This window comes from Lonchura striata, chromosome 5 (assembly GCF_046129695.1).
Source record: "Lonchura striata isolate bLonStr1 chromosome 5, bLonStr1.mat, whole genome shotgun sequence".
NCBI lineage: Eukaryota > Metazoa > Chordata > Aves > Passeriformes > Estrildidae > Lonchura > Lonchura striata.
The window spans coordinates 12,789,907-12,810,895 of NC_134607.1; the positions used below are offsets into that span (position 1 = coordinate 12,789,907).

General features: G+C 42.3%; 1 protein-coding gene across 5 annotated transcripts in view; it reads left to right on the forward strand.

The window, feature by feature from the left end:
* The first annotated feature begins 517 nt into the window (after positions 1 to 517).
* Positions 518 to 20,989, forward strand: part of CACNA1C (calcium voltage-gated channel subunit alpha1 C) — a 414,418-nt gene continuing 393,946 nt past the window's right edge. For all 5 annotated transcript variants that reach the window (XM_021535026.3, XM_021535027.3, XM_021535028.3 and 2 more), the window contains exon 1: positions 518 to 1,204. In XM_021535026.3, the coding sequence (XP_021390701.1) occupies positions 1,156 to 1,204 (49 nt within the window). In that variant the 5' untranslated portion in view covers positions 518 to 1,155. The remainder of the gene's footprint in view (positions 1,205 to 20,989) is intronic.

Consider the following 20,989-nt stretch of genomic DNA (forward strand, 5'->3'; position numbering starts at 1 on the left):
GGCTTCAATTATAGAGGGCCAAATGACAGGCATAATTAAGGCAAGTGGTGGGATACCAGCGGAGCACTTCGGCGTTTCCACCGAGGATTTTGCAAATCCTAGCTTGATTAATCTGTTTAAACATCTGTGCATCCTCTCGTCTGTGCAGCTCACCGCTGGGTACCTCTCCCTTCCGCTGCCTGCCGCGGGGGCTCGCACAGAGCCGCAGCCCGCTCCGCCGCCTCGCTGGGCGCTCGCACACCGCGCGGGCGGCTTCGTGCTCCTTGAAATGCGGCTCACACTCGCATTCCGTAGCGGAACCGCAGGGCAGAGCCCACGCTGGTGAGGCAGCGGGTCGGAGCGGGGCCGGTGCGCGGTGCCGTGCCGCTGCCCGGTCCGGCCCCGCCGCGGCCCGGCCCGGCCCCGCCGCTCCCCTCCGTGTCCCCCGCTCCCCCAGGCAGCAGCCGGCTCCAGCTCGCCTCCTTGACGTCATGTCTGTGGCGAGGCTTCAGCAGGCGCAGTGGAGGCAGGCAGCGTGTTAAACTTTCAGATCAAGTCCGGCGTCTCCCAACGCCGTGCGCGGGGAGCTGCGTGCAGCCGCCGCAGCTGGAACATCTGGAAGCGTTCAGTGTGTCTGTCTGTCGGCGAGAGGGAGAGAGCGGGGAGCGAGCGCTGAGGGAGGGGAGGGAGTAAGGGGCTGGGACTGTGCTCTCTTCCTCTGCAGAAACAGCTCCCTGCCAACACAACGCGCTCAGAATGGCTTTGAAGAGGAGGAGCAGCAGCGTTTGAACATCTCCCCCTTTTTTTCCCCTCTTCCTCCTGTTGTTAATCTTGTAGTTGGTGGATTTTAAAAAGACATTTAACCCTCAGAGGTTTGTCCTGGATGCTTTTGCCTTTTTTTCCTTCCCCCCCACCCCTCCTCTCGTTTCCCCCCTTCCTGTTCTTTTTTATGGTTTAACAGCCAGAGGTGCTGTGCTAAATTCTTGGAAGGGGCCCGGATGTACTGAGGATGCATTGCAATTTCACTAAAGGAGGCAGTAGTGGAAAGGATCAGTTTTTGGTGTTTGATGCAATAATGGGAATCAGGTAATAATAAAAGGGGAAATTCTGCAGCTCCATTCTTCCTTGAATTTTACCAAGCCGATTTTCGGAGGGATTATTCTGGACTCGTTTTAAATGGTCAATGAAAACAAGAGGATGTACATTCCAGAAGAAAACCATCAAGGTAAGCCTGAGATTTACCTCTGAGGACCTAGCAACCGTTCCCTCCCCTGCCCTTTGTCCCTTATCTCCCGGCTCAGCTCAGTCGCCGCCACAGGCAGAGGACAGCCTTTGACACCGGCTTCCATTCGGAGCGCGTAGCTCCCCTCGGCCGGGCGTGCTCCGGGGAGACCCCCGCAGCCCCTCTCAGAACGGCTTTTCTTAGGAAAGCCCGGGCAAAGAAAAGTTGCTTTAAAGTCGCCGTCGTCGCCTTCTCAGGCGAAGGGGCGAGGAGGGGCGGCCGGTGAGGGGGCTGCGCGCCGGGCCCGGGGGCTCGGGGGAGCCGCGGAGCAGCCGCTCCCCCGTGTCAAACGAGAATTAACTCGCAGGGCCGCCGGAATTAGGGGATCTTTCCCAATTAACCTCCTCCCGGTCCCCCTAAGCTCCATCTGGGTACGGCTTCCTAAGGCACCGGGAGAGGAGCCCTTCCCTTCCCTTACGCTATTCCCAATCTCTCGCACGAAAGGGGAGGGGAAGGGAGAATTATCTGTTTACACACATGTGCTCCATACATGCGCTCATGCTGAGAGAACGAGGGATACCGGGGGTGTCTGTATTAAAAGGAAAGCTGGGTTTTACGTGGGGCAGTCATTTCTCGCCGAGCTCCTCGCAGGATCGCCTGCATCATGGATACCAACCCGTGCTGTTGCTCCTCGGCATTAGCAAATGTCCCCCGCTATTCCCTGTAGTAAAACTTTGTTTGTCCAAACTCCAGAAACCTTCCCCGCCCCCGCCCAACCCCGATCTGCCGTTCCTGAAGTTATTTTTATCCCGTTTACCTGCATGGTGTCACCCCCTCCCCTCCCCTCCCGCCCTGGCTGCACACACACACGTCGGTGTTGCGGAGCAGGCAGAGCCATTTCCTCCCCTCGACGAGGGAAGAGCAGCGCTCCTCCGGGAGCGGTGTGTGTCTCTCTCCCCACAGCAGAACCCTCAGGCCAACTTCTCCCTCATCGCCCCCTCATGGTCCTCAGGGCAGCCCCTCCCCTCCTCGGCCGGCGACAAGTTCCCTGTGACAAACGTGCCCCCGCCCGCCGGCATCCAACACCTGCTCCGGGGGCGAGCGCGCCCCGCGGAGCCCCCAGGTAGCCCCGCGGAGCCCCCAGGTAGCCCCGCGGAGCCCCCAGGTAGCCCCGAGCGCCTCGGAGGGGCGGCTGGAGGTGCAGCTGGGGAGGGGCAGCAGCGCCGTGGCAGCCCTCAATGGTGGAAGGGCAGTGGGCTTTAGAGATAACACCACCCTCCTTCCGACTGAATGCAGATTAAAAAGAATAAAACCACCCAGCACCCCCACCCCTAAGCACTCCACCGAAATGAGGTGGGAGGGGAAAGGAAGCAGCCCCTGATCCAGAGTGCTTCTTCCAAGTGGGAGCGAGTCTGCAGCACATGCATTCGGCAGGCATAATTGGGCTGCTCTTCCTGGTCCAGCGCTGATAAAGTGGATGAAGAGCTCAGCCTCCATAGCAATATGCCAACGCTATGGCAACCTAAATCCAGCTCCCTCCTTATCAGCTGCAGTGATTATATAATTGGAGGAACAGTTTTGCATCTGTCTCTTGATGCGGATTGTCATTACTCCCAGGTGAAAGAGCAACTTCTAAAGCAAACAGAAAATCAGCCAGGTGGAAGAGAGTTATGTTCCCTGGTAGTGCTCAGGTGGCCATTTATTTACAATCTATTCCTATTTTATGCAAACAGCACCTGAAAGGTTAAATTGATCAGTAGTCAAGAAAACCTGGTGGTGAGGAGATGGGAGCAAACCAATCACAAGGTGGAATGGAGCCATTAAAGCAGCCACAGATTGCAAGGTAGTGATAGAAGAGGGGTAGAAGGTGAAGCTACGTCTGGGATCCTGGTCTGCTCCTTGCTTCTGACATGCAAGACTGATTTAGATCAGTCCTCGCTCTTGCATCCTGCACAGTTGCTGGCAGAAAGGTGAATGTTCCAGGTTCTTGGTGGTGCAAGACAAATTTTGATGTCTATTCTTGAAATGTGACTGATGTGAGCAGGCCTCTGCTAGCAGCTGCTGCCAGCATAGGTCTGATGTCAGCCCACCTGAGCTCACACTCAGCTACCTGGGCAGCAGGGGAGCTGCTCCAACAAGGCTTACTTAAGGTAAATAAATAAATAAAGCATAGAGGCCATTAGTTACATTGTGAGTGCTATGGGGGAGAGGAAGTGTATTTGAAAGGGCTTTGTTGGCTTCTTAACTGCCAGTTGGGTAGGTTTGTAATAATGCTTGTTTTACACTTCTGAGCATGACTAGGTATCCTGAAAATCTTTGGCCCTAAAGTAAGAATTTCCTCTTTTTTTTTTTTTTTTTGGTTGCTAAGCCTGCTGTGCTTTCATGACAGTCTCCTATTGCACAAAGGCAAGTAAATAGTGTGTTATTTGTTGATGCTGAGACACAATGTTCATTTTGGTGCTACACAATGGAGTATATTTTTTTTAATAGTAATTATTAATTGATACAGCTTATGCTTGTCTAGAAAATGACAAAACCCCACCCAAGAAGCACCAGCAAAAGCTTCCAAAACTAACCACATCGCATCTAGCGCACATGTGGGACTGGGCGGAATCCTAGACGGGCATCTTTAGTGCGCTCCCTCTTAAGACTGTTGAAAACTTGCTCTCTTGGAATAAAACAGAAAATCGCTTTGCAAAGCCACGTGTTGCAGCCCCCAGTCGGGAGGGAGAGAGCGGAACGAGCCCGCCCGGCCCCGGGGTGGCCGCATCGGGGTGCCCGGCGCTGCTCGGCCTCGCAGCGAGCTGGCGGCTGGCTGAGCTCCGTGCCGGGCAGCTGTGGCAGGGAAGGAGGCGGAGGCCGAGGTTTCGCTGCGGTGCTCAGCCCTGGGGCCGGGCTGGGGAGGGGTCCCGGCTGCCTCTCCCGGAAGGTGGCACTGCCGGGCCGCGCTGCCGGCACTCGGCACTGCCCGGGATGCTCCGCATGGAGCGCCGAGACGGCTAACCCGGAATAAAATTCATTAGGATTGAAGAGCCCCTGCTAGGTCATTTATTCCGTGCAGTAATGATCCTCTGAGCGAAAAGCCACCGTGTCTGAACTACCCTGCCTTCAATTTCAGATAATGCCTTTGGGCTTTGTCCTTGTTGCATTTTTTGAACAGATTTCTACCTGCTGCTTGTAGAAAGAGAACCCCCTCAGGTATTTGTCAACCATAATTAGGTCTTCTTGCAACCTCCTTTCCTAACCTGCACATACCCTGTTCTTGAAATGTTTCCGTGTAAGACACTCTTTTCATAGTCCTTGTATCTCCTGTATCTGTTAAATTAAGAACTAATTAGTATACCCTTTATTTCTCAGAAGCCTATTGATAGAGGGTCAAGTCACAAGCATACTCCCTGATGTATTTTCTGACCTGAAATGAGGGTCAAACCCACAAATATTCCTCTTAACTTTGCAGGTATAAATAGAGATGATTGTGTACACTTCACAGCTGATTTCAGTTGAAGAGTTGAAATCTGTCTCATGCTGTGCCACAAAGTGAAGCCATTGGCTATAGGCTCTAGAATTTATTGGATGCCTGCTTTAATTTTCTGCTCTATTTTCAGAATACCAATTTTATTTCCTGTTTGTTTTGGGGCAATGCTTTCACGTGTAGGAGAAACCACACTCATTCCATGGTGACAAAGTCACCATATAGCAAACTTTGTCATCATTTTTGAGCATTTGCTCTTGTGCTCTTGTTTTGCTGTAAAGCTTGGTCAGAGTAGGCATTAGTCATGGGGCATACAGAATACCTCTAAGTGATGTGAAACAGCTTATCTTCAGGACTTTTGGAGAACAAGAGTCTGAATCACTGTTTAAACATGCAGCACTAGAATTCCAACATCTCCTGATTTAACAATAAATGCTTGTATATATGAAGTATTATCTTCTGCCTCAAAGTACCTGGAACTTTTAATTGGTGTAAAGCATTTAATTGAATATAATATGAAATAGCGGTGTAATATAAAAATATTTACCATAATGTTAAGTAACAGAACTTAAAAATTCTGCATAATACAGTCCACTGCATTTAATTGTGAAAGTTGCCTGTAGAGCCTTCAGAAAGGTATTTAAGTGCTTTCAAGCATTTCCTATCCTTAAAAGGAGTATTTAAGTGTCCTGCAGAAGACATGGAATTTAAAGCATATACTTTTGAAAGGTTTTCTTTGAAATTATCTTCATCACAGAGACCAATTTTGGTTAGGTCATCATCAGCTGACTGGATCTTCCTGAGGTTTGCACTGCTGTCATGAGCATGTATCTGGTGTGCTCTCTGCAGCCAAGGCACCTTTATGAACCCCCTCTTGCTTGCATCTAGAGATGTGTTTTTGGGGTTACATCTGAGTAATTCACTAGAGCAGATGTGACACAGCCTTGCCATGTGGAATTAATTTATCCCACTGAGGTATTTCCTTTGATTTCTTTGTCCTCATCTTTTAGTTTTGTTTCCTCAAAACACTTCAGAGAACAGGTTCTGTAGCTGCAGCATTGCCATATGTACTCAGCTTTGGCTTACTTTCTTTCAGTTTTGTGAAAAATGGTTTTACATCCATGGTTAAAATAGGGTTTACCTGAATGGTAGTCACTCTTAAATTTATTTGTGTGTGTGTGAATTGTCATTGTGGCCATCAGCTTGCTGGGAAGTGTCTTGTTTAACCCTTTCTGGAAATAGTGAGAGCAACAGAGTTGTTCAAGTTCAGGCGCAGCAAATAAAAGAGCTCCTCTGAGTAAGTGTTCTCTAAATTTATTGACTATCAACCAGAATAACAGATGTGACTGTGTGCAGTAAAAGTCTCTCTTAAATTATTGAACACAACAAATCAGATCAACACCAAAGAAAGCTTTTACCAGTGGCAGATATATGCTTTACAAAACATAATGTTATTAAATGGTTCAATTGCCTATCTTTTTTTTTTTTTTTTTTAGACTGTATACAAACCCAGTATATTTTTTGTCAATCATTTATCTGAAACACTGGTTTTCTTTAGATAGTGGGGAAGATAGGAATTTGAGAGCAAGTGTATTCATTTCAATGTTTATTGCTGGATTTCAGCATCATTAATTTTAAAAAGAGAAAACACTATTAAGGGTTCAGACATGTTGGTGGCCACTAAACACTTTTTCTGGTAGTTCCTCTATTGCCTAACATAAAAATGGCATTTCTTCTTAGTAATATTACCAATGAAAGTTAAAAAAAAAAAATAGAAATTTTCTGTTTTGTTGGAGTAAAAGCATCGCTCTGCATTTAAGCTGTGTCAAGCTTTATTTTTTTTCCCTCGATTTTTCTTTTATTTTTTTTTCCTCAGTTTTTCTTTTTTTTTTTTTTTTTCTAGTGAGAGAGGAAGTGCCAGTCCATCTTCAGTGCAGAGAGGGTAGTGATGGGCTTGTGGTGCTCCTGCCAGAGAGCAGGTGTGGGTTCAGGTGATGGGTTGGTCCTGTTGGGATCTCTGATATCCAATAGTGAGGTTTTATGATCACAGAGGAAACTGTTGCTATTGCAGGGTTGTTGTGAAATACATCAGGGTGCAGTTGATAATACATATAAACTCTTTTTTGAAAGAAAAGGAAGAATTCTGGAAGAATTTGTCAGTTTCTATGGATGAGGCATAATCACGAGAGTGAAATAAACTCCTTTAAGAACTTGTGATAGTTTCAGGATAGGTCTGTTCCAGCTGGAAGAGTCACAGGTATTTCTGTACTATGTATAGAGATTTCCAGAACAAAAGACCTGGCTGAATTTCCTCCAGAAACCCAAACACAACATTAAAGACTGTATGGTTTGGATAGGTGCCTTTGCTGGTCCATGAGAGATGTGGGAGGGCAAAAAAAAAAAGGAGAACAGATTAATATATGTGTTGTAGAAGGTGACAGAAGTTTTGATGGAATTGCATTTTGTCTTTATTTGGTCCAATTGGCAGTTGTCCAGATAGCAAGGTTGAGTTATTGCAATCTAGAGCTGAGATTATTAGCACAGTTCATCCTCAGGAGGAGATGAGACTGAGGAGAACCTACTGCTGATGGCTTTGAAGGTGGGCTGCTCTCTGTGTCACCTTCCCAGGCATTCTTCCCAAAAACACAGTTCTGAGAGGTGCTGCTCTCCCTGGCCCAGGTTTCAGTGCAAAAAATTGCATTTCTGGGAAGTGAGGATGAAACAAAACGGTACTATGGGATGGGAGGGAGCTGCTGAAGCTCAACACCCCCCTCCAAACAAGTTTAATTAAAAGGAGTTGTTCAGGGCCATGTCCAGGAAAATCCTGAGTGTCTTATCCAAACTCTGCCTGCTGCAGAATTTAACCACTCTCATAACAAACAAACAAAAGTCACCACGTTGTTCCTGGTACCTGCTCTGATATTTCAGTCTGTATCTAGGAAGATGGAGAGCTCCTTTCCCAAAGTCACCCAAAAGCTGAGCTGCTGCCACTTTTCTGTGTTTAATCAGATACAGAGGCTGTTTGAAGGGCTTTTGCTCAGTGCATCACTCCAGTTTTGGAACAGTTTGCTTTTTTGGAAATCTCTGGGAATGTTAGAAGCTTGTACAGGAATGCTAAATCGATGTTTTTTTTCAGTCCCACATAGAAAATTCTATATTTCAGTGTCTGTCTGCAGGCAAAACATTCAGAATCTGTGAAAAAAACACCAGCAAGTTGAGTGTCCTTCAACAGCTGGGAGAAATTAGCAGAGTACTGGTTAAAGCCTGGTTTGGGGAGGGGGGGAAGTTATTTAACCTGGCATCTGTCAAGAAATAAAAGCAATCCACAAATCTCACCTGAGCACTAAAAAACTCAACAAATTAAAGAGGGAGGGAAAATTTCCTTCTTTAACAAAAGACATGATTAAAATAAAATAATTAATTAAGGGTGAGTGGAAACATAGTGGTTTTCAAACCAGACACAGTAATAAAAAGAAATGTGATTGCACAGAAACTCTTTTGAGTTTTGTACATAAACCTTAAAGAGTTAATAGTTGCAAGGAAAATATTGTCTGAGAACCACCTAACCTTAAAGAATACTTTATGATATATTTAAAATATCCTTCTCTAAATGGCATTGTTATTTATCTAAAATATTCAGGTTTTTAACCCACTATGTGTATGGTTGCCTGTGGGTATTTTGGAAAAAACAATTAAATATGACTGAACATGACATTATAATTACAAAGTAAATATGTTCTAATTGAGTAATTAACTCAACATTTCTTCCTAAAGGCATTGTAGGAACAAAGTCGTGTTACTGATCAGATTTCAGATTCTTTATTCCAAGGGAGAAAAAAAGGCTTTCCTTCTCCAATATGGCTGGCTGGATGTAAGGCTTCTTAAGATACGTGAATTTTTAAATTTCATATGTAATTTTTAAAATTTAATATACATTATTGTTACATCAGATAGTCTTCTAATGCTTTTTGTCAGAAGAAATAACCTTTTACATAGACAAAAAGAATACTTGTGTCTCTTGGCTTGTAAGTCAGCTCAACTCTTTTAGGTAGTAGCTATATTCAGTTTCAAGTACTACTGGCAAAAATGATAATTTTGAAACTGCAACTTGTGTGATACAGCTGTTGGTAGTAGAATTCCTGAATTTTAGCTCCAGGAATGCAACAATGACCTGTTTAATTCCTGTATTCACACAGATTACATTTGTTTCTCAAAGTTGATGTATATGGAAGACAGAGGGGAAAATGAATTATTGCACCTAAATACACTACATAGAGGATTTCTGTTGGACCATATTTCTAATGCAGGTTGACAAGTATCAGGAAGATGAAAGTTGAGACTGATCTGTAATGCCAAACTTTGCTGGATTTTTCATCTTGTAGCTTCCATTTAGTTCACAAAAGAACATTTTCCATGCAGACCCTATATGTAAATATTAGACATTTGAATTAAGTACGAAGGGGTCCGATTTCTTTGGGATGAATTTAACATATTGACACCAGAGTCAGCAAATGAAGTTGCGTAGACCCAAGGGTCATTAAAAAAACAGGAAAACTGTAGTTTTCATTACTTTCTGGAGTTGTGCACAAATAGACTCATGCAGGGAGGAAAGCTTCACCTGTGTGCTGAAATTCACATATGATAATTAAATTGCCTATTATTGCTTTTATAAATTGTATATTGCCTGTTATTATTGCCTATTATAAATTGTATAGATGCACAGGGTGTTTTCAGGTGTAATTTAAATTCAAATTGGTGTCTTTAGAGAGAAGTAAAAGGCATTTATGGGGTGAAAATTGAAAGTGATCAGGTTTAATTGTGGGTTTAATGGAACTTTAGTGTGACTGTATCCAGGAGCAATAGCTAGGAGTGGATTAAATGAAAATTTTTACATCACTTCCACCTAAGTGAAAATTTTAAGTGAAAAGCCTGAGATTTGAAGGCATCAATTATGTTTAGTGCCAGCAGTATCAGAAGTTGAACTTATAAATCAGTGAATGGCTTTAGCCTTAGAACTCCAATATCTTGCCTGGCAGATTCTCACTGGCTTTGGCTCAATTGCACTGATTCTGTGAGTGTGAAATATCTGTTAGCAGGTGTTTGGGATATGCTGGTCCTGCAGGTAGCAGCACACACTGCTGAGCTCTTAGAAAAATTTCTCCAGTTTTCTTTGAGAATTGTTTGCTATTTGTTCAATGTAACGAAGCTTAAATCAGAAATTAGCACATTCTTGAGGGTATATGCTGAAAAAACAAATCCTTAATTTAATTTTTTGGGTTTACATTATGAACAAGAAGCTAAGAGTTTCATTTAAATTTGGAATTTGAAATGGATTGCAGTGAATTGGATTTGCAATGGCACAGTGATGACTGGAATAGAGTAACTCTGAGTATCTCTTGTCTTTTCAGCCATTATTGCAAAAGTCAGAAATACAAGCAGAGTGAAAGACTAAGATGAACATAACTTGAAGGCTTTTCTCTGCTTTAACACAAAGGGTGTCAAGAAAGATCATAAGACATGAAAAATTGTGTCCCAGCTTGCATGCAGTGATAAAAGATGTTATGCATGCCAGGAAATCAGTCAAAAATTGACAAGAGGGACTTGCTACTGGCAGTTCTTTAACACAAGCATAGCATTTCAAAATAAAAATTTTAAAAACTCAGACATCAAACTTTGGCAAAATTGAGCATGGATCTTTACAGGTGCCTGGCAGAATCCCTGGGAATGTATCATGGCACACGGTCAAATGTGAAGTGCTTAAAAAAGGATCACATCTCCAAGTATGAATAATTCAACAAAACACTGCAGGAAGTTTTTAATGCTGAGAATGCAACTTCTGCTACTTTCTATGAAACGTTATGCTTAGACATCTCCTTAAGTGCTTTTAATTTGCAATGTGGTTTACACAGCTTGGAGTATTTCTGTGGAGAGAGATGCATTTGACTGGAGCATACATCCTGCTGTTTCAAGGCAAAGCTTGTACCTAAATAAGTACATCTGGGTCAGCAGTTCTTAATCTATTTTTCCAGTACTTAGCATTCTTATTGAGAGCTTTGCTGTTATCTTTGCCTTGAATTTACTTTTCTTTCACCAGAACACTTTTCTACTTTTGTTTTGGGGTGTGCATTCTTGAGATTTTTGTCTGTTGTGCTTTAAGGCAGTTTCTGATGGAGAACATCAGTGCCCAGAATGCACTGAGTGTTCCTAAGGATTGTGGTATGCATGCTGTAGGGCTAGAAATAATTTCTCATTATTTATGAGAAATACGGATGGGAAAGCCCTGTGTGGAGTCGGCTCCGCAAATATCAGAGGGAAGAGGAAATTTATTCTTTTAGCACGTACCGGTGGTGTTTGATACTTCAAAAGGAATGTGATGTAAGCTCAGCCAGATGGTTTAATACATTGGTGGATTTTATTACTCTCATGTTGGAATACTATTTTATAATAATATTTAGAGATGGAATTACTGCAGAAGATGGAAAGCTCCACTTGTCATCTTAGGATTTAAAGCCCTAGTTCATGTAGCTAGTTGTTCCAATAACAGCAATAGAAAGTATCTAAAGCTGATTCTGCAGCTACAACACACTGAACAAAGATCTGACAGACTATCAGGTGCTGTTTGGGAGATTAATGTAAAGACTGGACTATGGACATTGAGAGGAGCAGACTGTATTCTAATTTATTTTTGTGTTGGGATGTAGACTTTCAGAAAGTCTCATATCTCCATAAAACCTCTACTTCTTTCCTTTTGGAAGGTTGAAAAAGAAATATGCTCTCTGAAGTTATTTACTTTTCCTCTTATATATTTACATGGTCATGGTCCCTGGTAATATGAGCATCTTCCAGTATTAAAAGCTCTCTTCATCTTCCCAATGTGTCAGGTCAATAGGCTTGGAAAATTATTTTTTTCTTTCTTCATCAGCTCTGTTGTGTGTGCTGATGTGAAGTTATCACCCTAGGAGGTGCATGCAAAGAAATTAATAAGTTATTTCATTTTAATAAGATCCATGTTATGAAATGGTGTTTAGTTACTGATATCATCAAGCTGTGTTACTGGAACAGACAGAGCAATACTGGGATGTTTTATCCCTGTGTCTGTAAATCAGACAGAAAAAAACCCTGCCCAGGTTCTCCTGAATGAATGCACAAGCAAGTTTGAGTCTTGTGGTATGATTAGAACCTCAGGTTGGTTATTTTGTCCTGGTCCAGCTGTGGTGATCAAGGAGCAGGGCTTCTGATGGGTACCCCCATACAACTTCTGTGCATGATTTCTCTCTTTCCAGTTCTGCTGACTTGCTCTTTCTCTGCCTTTGTGTCTCCCTCGTCATTCCAATCTTCTCCAGAATAAACAACCTGACCCTATTTTTTTTTTTTTTCCCCAACTGCACCAGCTTTTCTACCTCCATACCCAAATCTGGTGTTTCTGGTACTGGTTTTCAGTAATTCTGGCCTTATTTCACATTCCTAACACAGTTACCAGGGCACTGTTGTCCCTGGGATACTCCCTTATGGGACTCCAGTACTTTCCTCAAGTAAGTGTGAAGTTTACTCTTCTCTGACAAGTCCCTCTAAGCTGTGTGTGGAATGTGCCCATTTCTCACAGTGCCACCTGTAACTCCTGTCAGCTGCTCGTTTTGTTGCCACTCCTGGTGATTTCCCATGTCATAGCCAGTAGTTTTCCATGTCCTGTTTGGTTACCCAGGCCAGGCTGAGTCATCTGCCTGCAGCCCTAACACCAATTATTCTGAGCAGTCTTAACTTCAGTAATGAATGCTGTATGTTAATAAGTAAAGAGGATTCTCTTCCTGGCCAGTGTAATCTTTCCCTGGTGATGATCAGTTTTACAGTCAGGATGTAACAGCCATGGGGGCTGATGTCTTCTTAGTAACTGGAAACAAATGGCCAGGCAGTTTTATAAGGAATTAGTGCACAGCCTCGTGAATTTTGAACCAGGTGCTTTATGATCAGGGTGTGTGCAGCTTCCCTCTTGGATGTAAGTTGCAGAGACAAAGTCTTTTTCTCTTGAATGCAGACATTGCTGTGATCAAATGGGAATCTGATAGGAAAGGGGGCTGTTGTCTGGTCTCTCTCTGGGGACTGCACATGGTACTGTGGGGTGTCACACAGCATACTTGGATAGGAGGAATTAAATCTCTCCCTCCCTCCCAAATCTACACATAGTTATCACTAGGCACCTTCAGGGCTTGACTAGAAAACTAGATATACAGATAATTCTGATTTTTATCTGCCATCTTCCCAGTGCCCGTGTCATGAGGCATTTTTACTTTTTAGTTTCTAAATAACTGGGAAAAAAATTATCTACTCTTGGGAACCGTTAGAATGTCTTTGAGATGTCTGCAGTTGCTTGTGCCTACACAGTTGTGTGTATATACAGGCAGAAATATTTGCTCAGTGGACCAGAACGAATAAGTGACTGTGATTGGAAGGATCTAGCTGTGTTATGAAAGATTTTGAAAGAAATAGAATAGTATGAAATAAGAGAGAAATGCTCTAAAGTTGCATTCTAAGAATTGTCATTGTTCATATAGTAAAACTGATCATTTGGCATAGATTTCATTTTACCTCACTGTAGGTGTTTAAATTGTCTAGTTAGAGCCAATCCTTTAGAGCTGTGTGTAGTCTGTGGAGAGGAAGGCAGCCATGGCCAGAGAACATTATGGATATATGAAACAGCTGGGGTAGGCTGCTTTTTTGGGAGCTTCTAAACTCTGCCTTGACTACTTAGCTAAAGCTTTGGTGACTAAGTTAGACTAAATATCAGATTTCAGATTGCTAGAACTACTGAACTGCATTCTACCTTACGCATGTGTGTTGCTTCTAATTTTGGTTGTCAGCAACAGAAGCATAGTGGGAACAAAGGAGTTCTATGACCATTTTAGTTTAAAGTCACCTCTCTTTCAGGCAGCCTGTGTGAATGCAAATGCATTCAATGTATACTTCCTGCCTGAATGCATACTGTTAAACAAAAGAAATTGGCAAAGAAAAGCATGATAAGGAAAATAACAGTTGGAAATTCATGGAAGCTGCTTCTTGAGGAATGTCCCTGCTAAATCCCTGTGTTGTGAGAGCAATTAATTTTTCCTGAGATTATGTTTAGGAGTGGGAAACTTTGTGAATGCAGAACAGGCAGCTTCAGGAGGGAGATGGGCTTTCCAGTGTCAGAGAGGAGTGTTGTAGGAGTGTCAGAGAGGGATGGCAAGTGTGGCAGAAGAAGCATCAGTGGAATTATGCTGTCCTCAGTTCAGGCTTTGCTTCTTGGCTAGTGTGTGTGGGTACCTGAGCTGGCTGCAATGTTCCAAATTCACCAGGAAAGATTAGAAAGAAGTTGGGTGACAGCAATGCAGAGAGGGTTCTCTGCAGTACCTCTTTCGTTTGTGTGGGCTCTGCTTTGGAGTGGACAAATGCAGTGTGCCTGGTTTTGAGAGTGCCATTTTTGAGTCGTAGAGAACGCCTCCTTTAGCAGGGTCTCAAAGAAAAGATAATCTGAGGTGTGAAATTCATTTGGTCTTATGAACTTGGTGAATTTGTGGAACCTTGGACATGCTGGCAAATGGGATTCTGCTGCCAGAGCTTGGATTTCCAGGCGTGCTGGATCTGTGCTTTCAGCCAGAGTGAGAGCCCTCTCCCCCAGCATGCAGCCAGGGGAGCAATGCTTCTGCTGGCATCAGAAGAAAAGGTGAACCTGTCTCAGCAGAGAAAGATTTTATCATCATAAATAAAGGGTGGCACTCTCTTTATATCTGTGCTACTATATCACCTCAAAGAATATGCATCTTTTCAAATTTCTGCCTCTCAGTGCAGCAAGCAGGGACATGAAGTCATTCTGTGCCATATGATCTCTTCAGGGTCCCTTTGCCCAGGATTTACAGCTCTGCCCTTTGCACAGGCTCTGTAGTACCCAAACCCTGCTGTGCCCTGGAGAAAGGCTGTGCCACAGCACCTGGGATTTGTGAAGCAGCTATTTCAGCTTCCTGGAGAACAGCAGCCAGAGATTCTCCTTGCAGGAATTGGCATCTGCAATGGGAGAGACTGCTCAAAGCAATGTTTGCCCTTCTCATGAGGTGCTGGTGAAGTAATTGAACTTCATGAACTCAGCTGTGAAATCTGAATTTTGAAATTAGGAAGTAAGGAGATTTTAAAATTAAATAACAACCTCTAAATGTAGTATTTACCATCAGTGGCTTCCAGTTTAATCTTTCTGAAGAAATCACAAACATATGTTTTGCCTCTTTGAAAAGCTATTCCGTAATTTTGCATAGGGTTGTCTCTGATGTTTTCTGTCATCGTTTCACCATTTGCTTTTGAATGCTCATTTACTGTCTGTGCCTGGTAATGATACAATGACTCAAAACAAGAGAATGTTTTGGGAAATGTATGGATTTAAGTGGGAGTAATTTACTTAAAATAATGTAACTGTTTTTGTAACGCTATTTTTCTGATTAAGCCATTGTACTGCAAATAACTTGAAATAAGGACAATGGGGATCCCCAGTCTACATGTGAAAATGTTGCATTTATCCCCTGAACACGTTGCATAAGACAAATTTTTGCAGAGACATTTCCAATTGGTGTACTTTAAAGATCATCCTGATAGCTTTGAGTTTCCTGCTGTCCTTGGGCTGTCTGTGGGTAACAGATTTTTGAGGACATCTGCCAGGCTGAAGAATCTCTCCCAGCAGTTTCTGAATGCTGCAGTTTGATCACCAAAAGGGTGAAAATTAAGTAGACCTGATCTGGGGAGATAAAGTGGAATAATGTCAGGAAGTGACCCCTGATATTTCACTGTTAAGTTTCCACAGGTTGCTGCTCCTCATTGTTACCAGTGTACACCTTATTGGGCATCTGATTTTGCTTAGTTATAGCTACCAAATATGGAATATAATAAGGGTTATTCCATTAAGCTGAAAGGGTCATGAGGTGTGTCAAAAACCTTTCACGTGCTCGTGCTCATTAATTCTGATCAATTTTTTATAAATCTCTTACATAAGACTGGATGCTTCAGCTATTTTTAGCCTTTCATTTAAGATATTATCCTGCTTTACACTTCTTCTAGCTCCTTTTTTCAGTTCCCTGGACTTTCAGCCTTGCATGTAGGTTGGAAATCGTTCAGGGCTGTGTTTCTGTGTGTTGGTTCATTCTGTCCAGAATGAAAAAAGTTAACAAGGACAAAGCTGCTCAGTCATGGAAGAGGAGTTAATCTGCACTCACCTCCTTCTTCCAGACAGGGAGGGCACAATACTTATGGCAATTTTTTTAATAGGCTGGGTGTTTTGAGGCCTTCTGTTATGTTTTTGTTAGTTTGCTGGTTTGGGTTTTTGTGTTTCCCATTTTTTTGTTTTTGTTCGTTCCGTAATGAGCAGTAGAAACACAGAATCTCTTGACCAGCATTCAGATGCTATCCGATGGATGGTTTATAGGAAATTTCTTGCTTCTTTTGTGATGCTGATCCTGCAAAGTGTGGAGCATCCCGAGAAAGGAACACAAAAGCCTTAGCTTTCACCATCTTTGGTGAGATCTGCAAATTCCAAAGGCAGAGCTGGAGCATCAGGCAGAGCCTTCTCCCAGTGGCAGTGCTGACACAGAGCCTGCTGAGCTCTAACCAAGCGCTCTGCAAACCTGCTGTGGATCTGCTCGTGCCCCCTCTGCTCTGCTCTGGGTAAATTCAGCCATGACCAATGCATCTGCTTTTATATAAACAGGAGATTTTAATTTTAGAAAGTATCTACAAAGACTGCCTCAAACATTTGTCTGCATCCACTGTAGAAAAGGTCACAGAGAAGCGGCTTGACTATCTTTGTGCAGTCACCCAGTGACTCAAGAACTATTTTGGGGTTATGAGTGGCAGTGCTCAGCCTGGGATGTAAAGCAGGTGCTGGTGTTCCTCATACAGGTGCTTGCAAAGATTGTCTCCTGCTGATTTTCCCCACCCCTTTTTATCTCTTGCCCTCAGCTCCCCTCTTTGCTGCAGTTGCAATCTTCTGATTAGTGCCTTATTTAGGTTGGGAATGCTCATAACTAGCAGAGCAAGCCAAGAGTGCTTATTTTTGCATCTGTATATTACACATGCTTAATATTTAGATTTGGAACATTCAGCAAGAAGATACCAGGAGCTAAAAAAAATTAGAAAATTCTGCATGCTGGAGACAGAACATATTACTTTAGGTGCCAAACAACCCAGTAAAATTATTTACCTCTGTGCAAAGTGCTATAAAAGTATGACTCTAAATCTGTTAATGCTATAATACCTCTAGACCACAAAGGTCTAGTTTGAGTAAATGAATGGTTTTGGTTTTTTTGGGTTTTTTTTTATCTTTTAATATCACCCTGAATATTAACCAAGCCACTGTTTTCCTTTGTTGTATAGCATGGTTTAAATTCATATGGTTAGTAATTTTCTGTGGGTTTGTTTGAGGGGAGGTTCATAAGGACTTCCTTTTCCTTGGTTTGGAGAGCATGTTGTATATACAGCATCCTCTTGAGGAGTTTGTGGATGAAAGGAAATAGAGAATAGAAGAAGCTTTTATTCTTCCCTCAATTCAAATTTTGCCTTCTTTTGCAAACACCTTAATGATGCCAAGTTACAAAGAGCCTTCCTGTTTGAATACTTTTGTCTAAAGTTATTAAAAAATGAGATAACATTCATTAGGTGACTGGAATTAGTAGAAACACAAAAAAATTTTATTTTTCCTTACTTAATTCTTAGGATTTCATTGAACCTTTTGTACAGTTTGTTTCAAAAACTTTCCTCTTCAATTGCTTTTGGTGATGGTTTGTTGATATAATTCCAAGCAGGAGGGGAAGAAAAAACATCAGATTTTAAAAATAGAAAAATGTGATTTTTGGAACACTAAGATTAATAGCTGAAATAAAAGTCAGTTTTGATACTGAAGCATCTTATAAATACCTTTTCCTTTGAACCTGCCTGCATTTCAAGAAGTGAGTGCATCTTTAATTTATTAGAATATTGCATGTATGACCTAAAATTAGGTAAATGTAACTTAAAATAAAATTTTGCCTTTCTGGAAAGCAAGGAATAGTTTTTAAGTGCCTGTTTTGTGTGTGTGCTGATGTCTGGTTTTCATGGAGGAGCATGTAGTAGGTACCTCTGGAAATTGGACAGATTATATATAGAGATGTATTTATAGACATATATATATATTTATATGTATACATATATACACACACATTTATTCTCTTAAATTGTATGGCCAGTACCTGAATGAATCTTTGATTTGGGCGAGTTCTCACAAGCCTGCACAGGCTCAGAGATAGCAATAATGCTGTGAAGTGTGGGGCTGCAGAGCCAAAGAGGTCGATGAGATTTGGCCACTTGGAAGGAGGGGGTTAAAAAAGGAGGAGGATGTGGAGCAGATGGCCCTCAGAGGTCCCTTTTAATCAGAGTTCTTGTGTCATTATGCGGATTAATGACTTCCTGGGGTGGGTATGGCCACTGCCAGGGACGGCTGGCAGCCAGTGCTTGTGGCTGCTATAGGAAGTTTGGATTTCCACTCTCCTTCTCTACACTTGCTAAGCTCTCCCCACAAACTCTGCTGCTGTCTGGGTTTGTGCAGCTGAAGGCTGACTCCATGAACAGCAAGAGGAAGAAAAAGCCCTCAGCCTGCCAGAATTGCCACTGTCTATTGTCTGTCAGGGCTGATCTCCATCTAAATCTGGATGCAAAAGTTTGATTCCTTGTTTATGTGTGTGTCTTTATTGAAATGTTTGTTGTCTGTAATTCAGATACAGACCTACATAGAGATCCCTTTGTGCATTTTAGCCATCATCTGCTGTAAATGGGAACAGACTTCTATTTCTGGACTGAGTATACTATGAGTTATGGAAGAACTGTGATTGATTTTTCTAGGATGAAGACTATTGAAATTGCAGGCTTTGAATTATTTAGATATCATACACTTGTACATATTTTCCAAATTGCATCACATACTTAGGGCCAAAAGCAGCTCCAGAACTGGGCTAAAAGCAGCTGCAGAATTGCTCTCTACCTTGTGCACAAGCACATGTGCATGCATGTGCTCCCCACAAATAAATGGGAGTCATTTAATCTCATTTAATCCACTGAAATTTGTTGTTGCAATTAAACTTATGTTTTAGATTACTTCCGTACAGTGAGAGAGATTGGCACTTTGAGCAGCTGCTTTCACTAGTATTTCAGAAATCTGTCCTAAGGAGGAAAAAATGATCTTCTGCATTGACTGTCGAGGGGGTTTAGAGAAGACCCCTTTTTTAAAATGGTTTGGGTAGGGTGAGGCAAATCAAATTAACAGGTTTGTGTATTGGTTTCTATCCCACTCTGCATTTTCAAATGGAATCTGGAGACCATTTAATACAGTGAGGATTACTTTTGAAGTGTAAGAGCTTAATTTCTATAAAGAAGTTATATTTAGATTACTCACTAAGTGAAGAGTAATCATTCACCAATAAGAAAATGACAAGCAGTTAAGATGACAGGTTTGTCAGAAGAATCCAATTTATTGAGTAACAGTTAATCTCCAGAGAAATTTTACTGAAGTCTAGGAAATCTTACCAAAGATGTGCTTGCACCCAGGATCTGTAATGGTAATAATGATAATTTAGACAAACAATGGGAAAAAAAATTGCATTTAAACAAGAAAGCTCTCTCTTGGTGTCTCCATTTGAGGATCTGTGCCTGGAGTTTGCCCAGGAAGCCTGGTGTCCCTCCAAGCAGCTCACCACAATGTGTGTGCATGTTACTGCAAAGGTTTTGTGCTGACAGGTGCCCTAAAAATAGGTGTCCTACTTTAAAATGATGTATCAAAGCAATATGCCATGAGACATGCATCTACAGCTGCCTGAAGGCGAGGAATCTTGGGGTTTTATTTGCTTGCCCTTTGGTGTTAGCACTGCCCTTGTGCTCGGTGTTCTGCTGGAGATTGTGTTATGCCAGGAGAACTGTGGCTTTCTGTAAAAAATACCCTCTCTAGATGTTCCCTCAAACACGGGGCTAATTGGGTTCTCTCAGACAAATACAAATCCTCTTATCAGCAGAAAGATGTTTGTCACTAGTCCTCTGCTGCTGCTTTTGAGTTTTAGGAATGTTTCACTGAGCTGTGGTTGAAGGGAAAGTGTTCCCTGGCTTGATTTCTGGTGCCACCAGAAACTCATCTCAAGAAACCAGAAAGGATTCTTTGTGAGTTTCTTTGGGCTTTCTTGTAGCTTGAAAGTCACAAAAGAAAAAAAAAAAAAAAATACAAGTGTTTTGAAGGAAAATGCCCTCTTAACACTTCCTCACCCTAATAAATTTATCTCCTGATAGAATTTGTGATTCAGTTGGCCTCTCAACAATTATCAACACATCAGGCACTTGCCTCGGGTCCTATAATTTAGTAGGGTTCATGCTTTTCCCCTTCTTCCTCCTCTCTAAAAAACCCCCAAACCTTGCCTCTCAGACTGTTTATTTTGAATCCATAGTTACAGAAGAGAATTGCCCCAAGCTGGATGGATCTTTGTGTTTTCTGAGAATTTTCAAATTTTGAGCTTTCTGGATTCTCCTGGGCAAGGTTTAAGATGCCTCTTTGGTCAAGGGCATAACAAAGAGCTGCTTTAAACCCCAAATTTAACAGTAGATAGGAATATAATTTGTTTTTACTACAAGTAAAAGATAGTGTCTTTTATTAGAAAAGCCCACGATACAAAACAAGCAGTACCCCTTCCTTTCTCCCCACCCTCCAGAAAACAAAACAAAATGCCCCAAAGCAAAAAAAACTTCAAAAAACCCAAGATGCCCTAAACACCTGAACTGTGTTCTTTGAAAACCACAGCATTTTTAAACAGAAAAGTAAGGGAAATCCTAGAAAATTATATCTCGCTGTCTGGATCTGTTGTACATCCAAGATTTATGCATATAGAAGAATGACCTCATTGGCAACATACTCTGAAATATGAGGTTTTTGCGTGGAGACAACTGTTTATGTGGTGATTTTAAGGAAGAGCAGTCCCATGATTTATTTCAGTAGGGAATATATTGCCTAGGGAGTTATTATTGCTTGTAGCCTTGTGCCTTATTCATGAGCCAGAAATCCATTGTGCTGCCTGTTCTACCAATGTGGAACCTTTCTTAGAAAATTCAAAATCTAAATAGTGTTGGCAAAATGACAATAATTTGCCACGCAGTGTCAGTAGTTAATTTTCAGGCATAAATATTTAACTTGGAGGCATTCAGTACTGGAAGTGAGAGCAGCTTGTGCACTTGTGCTCTCCATTGAAATGGACTTTTTTTCCACATTGCTAGGAGCTCACTGCATCTTCTGTGAATGG